At 35.4% G+C, this 9,811-nt stretch overlaps 1 protein-coding gene across 1 annotated transcript; it reads left to right on the top strand.

Annotated features, from left to right (window-relative positions):
- The first annotated feature begins 1,137 nt into the window (after positions 1-1,137).
- LOC143540350 (phosphatidylglycerophosphate phosphatase PTPMT2-like) lies at positions 1,138-8,024 on the top strand. The gene is made up of 6 exons (XM_077033438.1): positions 1,138-1,362; positions 3,088-3,210; positions 4,235-4,328; positions 5,165-5,247; positions 7,198-7,287; positions 7,695-8,024. The coding sequence occupies exons 1-6, from the start codon at positions 1,150-1,152 to the stop codon at positions 7,947-7,949; spliced, it is 858 nt and encodes a 285-aa protein (XP_076889553.1). The 5' UTR covers positions 1,138-1,149; the 3' UTR covers positions 7,950-8,024.
- The last annotated feature ends 1,787 nt before the right edge of the window (positions 8,025-9,811 follow it).

A 9,811-nucleotide genomic window follows, 5' to 3' on the forward strand; every position in this document is an offset into this window, starting at 1 on the left:
AACTAGCTCAATATCCCATAACACGTAGCGTAATCTAACTATTATTTTATTAACAAACTAGTCCTACTCCAATTACAAAATGACACATCCTTCAAACGAAAACTTAAATCCAACCAATAAATAACACGTGGCAAAAACAACACATAGATAACGTATTAAAATTTAAAACTAATAATACCCAAATTATCCATTTCGTCACGGCATATTCTATCATATCCTCTAGTCACATCAGGTTATTTCGTAAATAACCCATCATCAAAGGTCAATTACATACCCAAATACATTCACACCGTTTCATCACTTTCCCCCAAATCACTCCAAATCTCACTGATTTTTGCCCAAATTCGCACAAATTCGATCAAATTCATCAAATCAAACATCAAATTCGTCCAAAACCCACTTCCGATTCATCAATTTCTTCCCCAATTCGGTTCCAATTTGGTTCCAATTTCACTTTCCACAGCTCAATTTAATCTTCTAGGGTTTCTGCACAATTTCGGTCAAATTTGCTCAAACACACCAAATTCGTTCAAATTTGTTCAAACCCATTAAACCCCAGGTTAAATTATTAAAAACCCACTTTCAGTTGATCAATTTCTACCCCAATTTGGTTTTTATAGCTCAATTTAATATTCCAGGGTTTTCACTCAAAATCTTGATTCTGCACAAATTTGTTCAAATTAGATCAAACCCACCAAAACCCACTTTCAATTCATTGATTTGTACCCCAATTTGGTTCCAATTTTGTTTCTTTAGCTCAACTTAATATTCTAGGGTTTCCACTCAAAATCTTGATTTCTGCACAAATTAGTTCAAATTAGATCAAACCCATCAAAACCCACTTTTAATTTATTGATTTGCACCCCAGTTTGGTTCCAGTTTCACTTTCCACAGCTCAATTTAGTCTTCTAGGGTTTCCGGTTAAAATCTGACTGTTTTAGTGATTTCTGCGTAACTTCGTTCAAATTAGATCAAACCCACCAAAACCCACTTTTAATTCATCGATTTATTCCCCAATTTGGTTTCAGTTTTGTTTTTACAGCTCAATTCAATCTTCCAGGGTTTATACAGTAATGGGTGTTTAATTAAATCGATTGTGTTGATTTCGAGATTTACGGGGTCGGTTCGAAGTTTGTTGCGATCGGTGACATGAAGATCGAGGATTTGGATGATGCATCGGATGTGAAAAGTGAGAAACATATTGCGGATTATAATAATTATAGTCGGCAGATTGTTACGGTGGATGCGAAGCGAGTGTTGGTTGGAGCTGGAGCTCGGATCCTGTTTTACCCTACGCTGTTGTATAATGTTTGTAGGAATAAGATGCAAGCCGAGTTTAGATGGTGGGATGAAATTGATCAGGTCTGTGCTTTTAATCACTCTGTGTTATGATATGTTTGAAGATGTATTCTGTTTTGAGTATAAAAGGTATTTAAAAGTCAAAACTAGACTCAATTGTAATGGGCTTAAAGAACTTAAATGAATGTATAAACGAGTAAACTCAAACAAACGTAAACAGGCTTGTAAAGAAACGAACGGACATGATTTGTTCGTTTAAACTTTAATCGAAGAAATGATCAAACACGAACAATTAAATGAATAGAGTGTAAACAATGAATGGACAAACGAATGAATATAACCAACTTAGATGAAGGAACATACATGAACGCAAACGAATGAAGATAAACGAATGTTCACGAACGACTATAACTAAACATAGATGAACAGACATAAATAAATGCAAACAAATGAACATAAACGAATTCAAGTGAACGAATGTTCATGAACGTAAAGTCGTAAATGAACGAACGAGACATATGTTCATGTTCGTTCGTTCGTTTTAACTAAACGAACAAAGATTTTTGTTAACTGAACGGTTATTAAATGAACGTTCGGTTCGTTTACAGGCCTAAACGTAAACTAACGAACATAAATAATGTAAACAAACAAACAAACACACATGAATTATGTTCACAAACGTAAACACACACGAATTTTAACGAGCAAACAAGACGTGTTCGTATTCATTCTTTTAATCGAAGGAACAAAGGCTTTTTGTTCATATTCGTTCCTTTGTTAAATAAACACACATCCCACCAATTGGTTCATAGAACGCTCACTTCGTTTACATGCCTAAACGGCTAAACTTAAACTAACGAACATAAATGAACGGAAACAAACAGATATTAACGAATGTAAATCACAAACGTATACGCACGCTCACAAACGTAAATGAACGAAGAAGACACATGTTCATGTTCGTTCATTTAACTAAGTGAACAATTTTTTGTTCATATTTGTGCGTTTGTTAAACAAACAAACTTCCTGTCAAACGGCTCATTGAACTTGGTCAACTTGCAGTTCATTTACAGGCCTACCAGAACCAGATTATCTGTTGGTTAAAGCTGATGAACAAATTAGAAATGTTACATACTTGCATATTATTAGACAGAATACGTTTAGTCATAAGGAATCTGAATATGTAAGAGTCAAGGGATGTGGATAGTCTGTAGGTTTCAGTTGTAATCCCTTTATATATCCCTATATTCATCTTGTACACACACCTTCAAATACAGTATACAACTACCACGTTTAACTCATATTATCTAATTTTGCAACATGATCATTCAAACCTGATGATGTTGAACCTAGATAATCAGGAAATCTGATTTATTGCTGACATCGAAAATTGACTAATTAAAACTTGAATTTATATAATCATTTGAACACACATCCAAACACTATCGTTGAGACGTCATTTGGATTCTGATTTTGTTTAAGGATTACCAATCGTGCAAGTTAAATTGATAGACTACTTGATGATGTGTAATTTGTTGTCTTATTGTTAAAAACATGTTTGCTTTTCTTATTCTTTTAGTTGAAAACTGTTTTGAATTTAAATTTCTATAATCAATTCTACATACATACAAACGCTCTTGTTGACTAGTCATTTGCATTTTGGTTTTGGTAAGGAGCATGATTTTCTTGTTTTCATCAACCCTGAAAATTATCTTAATGTACAGTATTATTTTCTTGATGATATGTAATTTATTGTTTTATACATATTTATTTTTCATATTCTTTTAGTTTCTTCTGTTGGGTGCTGTTCCATTTCCAAAGGACGTTCCTCGATTGAAGCAGCTTGGTGTCGGTGGTGTCATTACTCTCAATGAGCCTTATGAAACTTTGGTCCCCACTTCCTTATACCGCGTAAGTGCCTGCTAGTTTAATTATGTGGTTAATATTTTGAGTATAATGCCTTTGTTCAACCTAGTTTCGGTTAAATTTGGGTGTACGGTTCTGATCATCCATAAACTTTACAGGGTATTCATGTCTTCCTAGGATGGTACAATGGTGGACCCGTGCTTTTTTGTTTTTACGCTTCAAACGTTTTAATAGAAAATCGTTGTTATGCAATTTTGCAAACGCATACCCAACTTCATATGTATTGTTTGCTGACACTTTCACTTGTCATTCAAATTTTTAATGCCTATTTTACTTAAAGATTTAGATTGTTATAAATAATATAATTGGACTAAAAGTGTTTGTGGGTCATCCCAGCCTTACTCGGCCTGCTTCGATTAGGCCTGTAAACAAACTGAATGTACAGTGAGCTGTTTGGCGGGAAGTTTGTTTACGTTCATTTCTTAAATAAACAAACACATGTATGAACGTGAACACATGTCCCGTTCGTTCATTTATGTTTGTGAGCTTCGTTTGTTATCGTTACTGCTCATTCGTTTACTTTTATGTTTGCTAATATATGTTTGTTTAAGTTTTTTGTTTATATAGCCATTTAATTTTTTTTGGCTCATTACAATTTTAGTGTAGTTTTACGAATTTGAAATATCATACATTACAATTTTATTTAGTTTTATTAATATTTTGGGACTGATGTTCATGTTTATCTATGTTAAATTATGTTCCTTTACGTTTGCGAACCATTCGTTTACGCTATTAACAAACGAACATAAGCGGACACACTCATTTTCTTAACAAACAAACAAGAAAAACCTGTTCGTTTATTGTTCGTGTTCGTCTCGTTTGTTTACAAGTCTAGTTTCGGCCCACACATAAAAATGACCTGTTTTTATCCAAACCCGTTTTGACTGATTACCCACCGACCAATTTGCTACCTCTAGTCTTGCACTTACACTTATCAAATACATCATACATGTTAGGTCTTGAGTTGATAGTTTTGTTTACATAATTTCGTCATTGTCTTATTTTCCAGGCTCATGGCATAGACCATCTCGTTATTCCAACCCGAGATTACCTATTTGCTCCTACGCTTGTTGACATTGATCGAGCAGTTAATTTCATTCACAGTAAGTGAAGAATATTTTTGTTGCTAGTATTTTCTATAGCAAAATGGGTGTGCTGTGACACATTTTGCCTACATAAAGTAAATTTTTTATAAATAAATATGATTTACAAGAATTATATTGCTACTATGCATTAAATTTACAGTTTGCACGACTTTCGACTCGTGTTCATTTCGTCTAAACAATCAAGCATTCTATAAACAAATAGTGTGCCAGTATGATTTCAAAAACTATATTCTTTCAGTATCATTTTTTTTAAGCAAAACCGTTTAGAATAAGGGTGTGCAAAAAACCCGAAAACAAAACCGTATCAGTAATTGGAAAAACCCGAACCGAATTGAATTCGATTTTTGGTTCCACTATTGGTTCCACAAATCTTGTTCGGATAATAGAAAAAACCGAATAATAATCGGATGACTGAACCGAATAAATTGGTTTGTTGAATTTTTTTGCCAGATTAGACGCATTTCGTTTAGTCCACACCAAATGAACCGAATTGAATAAACCGAACTTAATTCAATCGAATAAACCAAATAATAATTGGTTTCATATGATAACACTGAATATACCGAATAAATAGGTTTAATTGGTTCAGTTAGACACATTTCGGTTAGTCCACAGTAAACCGAATCAATAATCCAATATCCGAATCGATGAACGCTCCTAAGTTAGACTGGGGTATGTATTGAAAATACCCTTTGGGTTATTTTCGTCCCATTTATATTTATTTTACCGAATTGACCCATTTATGTGTCAAGGTAATTTGCCACCTGCACCCTTGTATTTTAGTTTTATTATCTTGTACGTGTGGACTACATATGTGTCTCGTCTTATTATAGGGAATGCAACCAGTTGCAGGACCACATACGTTCACTGCAAAGCTGGTAGGGGAAGGAGCACAACAATCGTGCTTTGTTATTTGGTAAATATATTCTTATTTACATAAATTATTTTTTTTTAACAGTAATTGAATAAGAACACTGCAGCATGTACGAACTAGTCGATTAGGGTATGCTTTTAATTCTTTAACGGATTAGATAGGAAAATATAAGTATTAGTTTTAGCCTCTTGTGACAACCTTACCGACCTGACCTGACCTGACCCTGTCTATATTAAGTTATAGGGGTTAGAGGTGGGCAAAAAACCTGTTGACCGACCCAACCCGGAAACCAAACCGGTTTGAAACCGTAAGGTTGGGATCGGTTTGGAGTTTTATCACTGAAACCGGTTTGGAGCCGATTCGTCAGAAACCGGTTTTACTGCCGTCCAGCTAATGTTACTGTTAGAAATCGATTTACCATTTTAAATCGGCTTTTGTACCTTTTGTTGCTCATTTACCCCCATAAGTTATGATAAATAGGTAGTGGCTGTTTTAGTTACAACTGGTTTTTTAGTCGGTTTTGGATCGGCTAACTGGTTTGAAACCGGTTTTGGCAGAGAGAATTACAAACCGGTTCTGAACCTACGATTTCAATCTCTTCCAAACCGGTTTCTACATAATCGGTTTCAAACCAGTTCGGTTTCGGTCGGTTTAGTTAACTAGGTTTTTTTGCCCACCCGACTGACAAATCAGCGTATGCTCGGTGCAAGAAATGTGGTCCACTTTTCAAACCCAACTTTGAAAAATCATGTGCAAAAACTCACTACGGTGAAAAGCACTCCTTTTCAAGGTCAAACATCAATAGTCCGCGACAGAAATCCTTCAACGGGAGTGCTTTTCACCGCAGTGCATGCTTTTTGTACATGATTATTCAACATTGGGTTTGAGTCGGGTTTGAAATATCGCCCGCATTTCTTGCGTAGAGCATGCGTTGATTTGTCGGTCATCACACACATATCGAAATGTTGCCAAATATCATGGTTCAGGTTTGTGGGTATGACTTCTTCTACTTGGAGGTCGTTAACGGATGCTTGGGATTCTTTAGGTGACACTTTTGAGGGTATTGAAAAGTATGCTAAACGAGTGCGGTTTGGCATTTTGACTAACCAAAACAACACTACCTATTTATCATAACATAGGGGGAAATGGGCTGCAAAAACCGATTTAAAACAGTAATAAATCTATTTCTAAAGGTTAGAAATCGATTTCTAACGGTAATATTTGCTGGGCGCAGTCAAACCTATTTATGAAGAATCGGTTCACAACTGGTTTCAACGGTAAAACTCCAAACCGGTCCCAACCCTACGGTTTCAAACCGGTTTGGTTTCAGGGTTGCCCGCCTTTAATCCTCTATATTAGTGTGTGCATTAAATCAAAAAACCGAACCCAATCAAAAACCAACGGTTTGGGTTTATGTTTTCATAAAAACCAAATAGAATTTATGGATTTTCATTTTTAATTTGAAGTAATTTATATGAATTTAATAAATAGTATAACCCAAGTGTATAATAATCAATTAGTTAACAAAAAGATTCAGGCCCAAAGTTTTAGACTAAACTTCATTATTTTGGGCCGGCCGCATTTAATCGAATAAACCGAATAATAACCAGTTTAATTGGATAACCGAACCGAATTAACCAAATAAATCGGTTTAATCAGTTGAATGCATTTGGATCGGTTCGGTTAGGGCAAAAAAGAAAAAAAATCAAAACTGAAATAACCGAACCGAATCAATAAACCAATGAGCACCCCTACCAAAGTTTGTTATTTTGGGCTAATTTTATTTTTTCTGCTTAAAGGTTTCAAGTCCAAATGGAAAAACCGAAAAAACCAAACACAAACCAAAAACTGACCCATGACGCCCCTGTTAGGTTGCATGTTCTGTTCTACCAGACCCACCTAACGCGCTTTTATACCCCACGTATAATACATTCATACTGTTTCTGTTGAACTTATGGAAGTTGTATTTTGTTGGTTTTTATGTTTTGCCAGGTGGAATACAAGCACATGACTCCCGCTTCTGCGTTGGAATATGTGCGGTCTAGACGGCCTAGAGTGCTCTTGGCTCCGTCTCAATGGAAGGTTAGCTCCCTAAAAGTGAAACAATAAGGGTTAAAAAGTAAATAAAAAAAAAATTTGGTATATATCATAACACTTAAAAATGACAACTGTTGTGCCGAAAATAATTAAACTTTATAAATACAATATTTAGGAGATTTTATGCATTTGAATATACTTCGGAGGCGATCTGCTCGATCCATTAGACCTATTCTTTTCCTTACAAGAATTTTTATTTATTTATTTATTTATTTTTTAACAGTAAACGTTAATCGATAAAATATAGTGTTTATATCAAGACAGAAGGCAAACAGGCATAAAGTTAAATTTTTTTTAGCATAATCATTTGACCATTAAGAGAAACAAAAAACCACCCAAAATAAAGGGTGTAAAAGAGCCGAGTTTAAGCTCGAGCTTGACTGTTTGCACAGGCCGTTCAAGAATACAAACAATGGCGGTCAACTTCAACCGCCACACCCTCACCATCAAGTGATGCGGTGCTAATCACGAAAGCCGATTTAGAAGGGTACAAGAGTCCGTCACGAGGCAAAGAACTAGCGCTTGTTCCAAGAGTAACAAAAGCCAGACCGATGATAGCAAAACTGTCTTGCCTTTTTGCATCTTTAAAAGTGTCGGGTACTTGTACGCCTATCAGTATGAAGTTAACCGAGGCACCCGCTTGTTAACTATTTAACTGCAAATGACTAATTACAAGAAGTCGGTCTTTGGTGCTCTTGGTTTTTGCAAAAGAGGATCGTGTCTTCGTGGGTTTTCGTGTATGTATGCGAATTGCGATGTTATGCCAAGTATGATTTGCTGTCTTATGTTATAATGTATGATAAGTAATACTGTGTTTTTATGTGATTCAATGGTTTATGTAATTTATTGTTTTACTTTATGTTTTGAGGAATGGATCGAGTGGTCGCTATGGTTGCAAACGAGCCTAGACCGAGCTCAACCAGGCTCGAGCTCGGCTTGTTGAACTTACACAGAGCTCGAGCTCGGCTCGTTTCGAGCTCTATTTTCAAAGCTCGAGCTCGGCTCGGGCTTGGCTTGTTTACTATTTATCATTTATTTTTATATAATTATAATTATTTATATATATATATTTTTCTGTTATTGTTTTATGTATAAAATAATATATATTATTTAGTTATTTTTATTTATTTTTTATAGCATTTTATATATTAATTAATAATTATTTAAATACATATTTTAATAAATTATATAAATGACAGGCTTGTTTAGGCTCGCGAGCCGGCTCAAGCTTGACAAGTGAGGCTCGGGCCGGGCTCGTTTAATAAACAAGCTTACTTTTAGGCTCGAGCTCGGGCTCGATTTAGCTCGGCTCGATCGAGATTTTTAACGAGCCGATCTCGAGTAGCTCGCGAGCAGCTCGGCTCGTTTGCACCCCTATACTCGTACCCTGTTCCATACCCGAATCCTGGTTTTTCTAATACCCGATTTGTGCACCTCTAAACTGCATAAAAAGTAAAGGTTTTCAAACAATGGGTAAATTCGGTTAAAGCTAAGTTGTGTACAGGTTCATTTGGATCACCTTAAGTTAGTCAATAGGTTATTTTAAATTAGCCAACGGGTCAAAATAGATAACTAAAATAAAACTTGTAACTTAAAAAAGGTCAATATCTTTGCCTGCTTGTTGCTGCCATCGCCTTAACATTCCATAGCCGCCTGGTGGGTATGCTAAAATGATTATTTCAAACCTGGGGGTTGAGGCGGACGCTTTATTTGTTCTTTCCCTAAAACGACATATTTTAACCCGACGGGATGACGTGGGGTGGCAGGTACTTTTCTTCTAATCCGAATCATTTTAACCTGGGGTAGAGTTGGTGGTGGGTTGGTAGCTTTTTATCTAAATAACTCATTTTAACCCGATTCTGTTTGGTCACACTTCTTGTACCAAGGCAAGTTGATACCTTTTTAAAATGATTTGGATCGACTGCATCTCATTTTAATTTTATGAAACTGGTTTTGAAACAAACTAATTATGCTTAAAACCCATTCTGACCGGTAATCCGAACCCCGCTCGACTGATACAAAGATTAGGGAAAATATTCTTTAACACCAGGCAATCAACGTATTTACTGCTCAAAACAAAATACATACTATGAAAGTATGAATCTATGATACCAAGGAACCTGCATCTTATGTCGCATCAATAATCAGTGATGAGTTCAAGATTTTTTCCTAGTGGGGTCACTGTTAGGGTCAGTTTGACAATTCGGGCCGGTTAAGATTTAATCATTACTAGCTGTCTAGTTTATTCAGCAAATTTCAACATAATCATTCATTCCTTCTAATCTAATTTCCACAAATAAACAAAATGATCAAATCAAACATGAAATATAAAACCCCCAATTAAATTAACTAGATAGGAAAATACAAAGTAAAGTAAAAGGGAAAAAAACACGCTGAGAGGGTGAATCAAACCCGGGTTGTAACATTAGGACTAGACCAAGGTTCTACTTTATGTATGGGTTGACTCACAAAATATATTTGAGTTCACACTTATATTATATAAAATCTG

Source organism: Bidens hawaiensis, unplaced genomic scaffold (genome assembly GCF_021521415.1).
Source record: "Bidens hawaiensis isolate Kalapana, Puna unplaced genomic scaffold, B.hawaiensis_p1.1 tig00012228_1, whole genome shotgun sequence".
Lineage (NCBI taxonomy): Eukaryota > Viridiplantae > Streptophyta > Magnoliopsida > Asterales > Asteraceae > Bidens > Bidens hawaiensis.

Coding starts and splice junctions, on each gene's coding strand:
- LOC143540350 (XM_077033438.1), top strand. CDS start 1,150: ATGAAGATCGAGGATTTGGATGATGCATCGGATGTGAAAAGTGAGAAA. Junction 3,211..4,234: donor TCCCCACTTCCTTATACCGC/GTAAGTGCCTGC, acceptor CTTATTTTCCAG/GCTCATGGCATAGACCATCT. Junction 7,288..7,694: donor TGGCTCCGTCTCAATGGAAG/GTTAGCTCCCTA, acceptor CTGTTTGCACAG/GCCGTTCAAGAATACAAACA.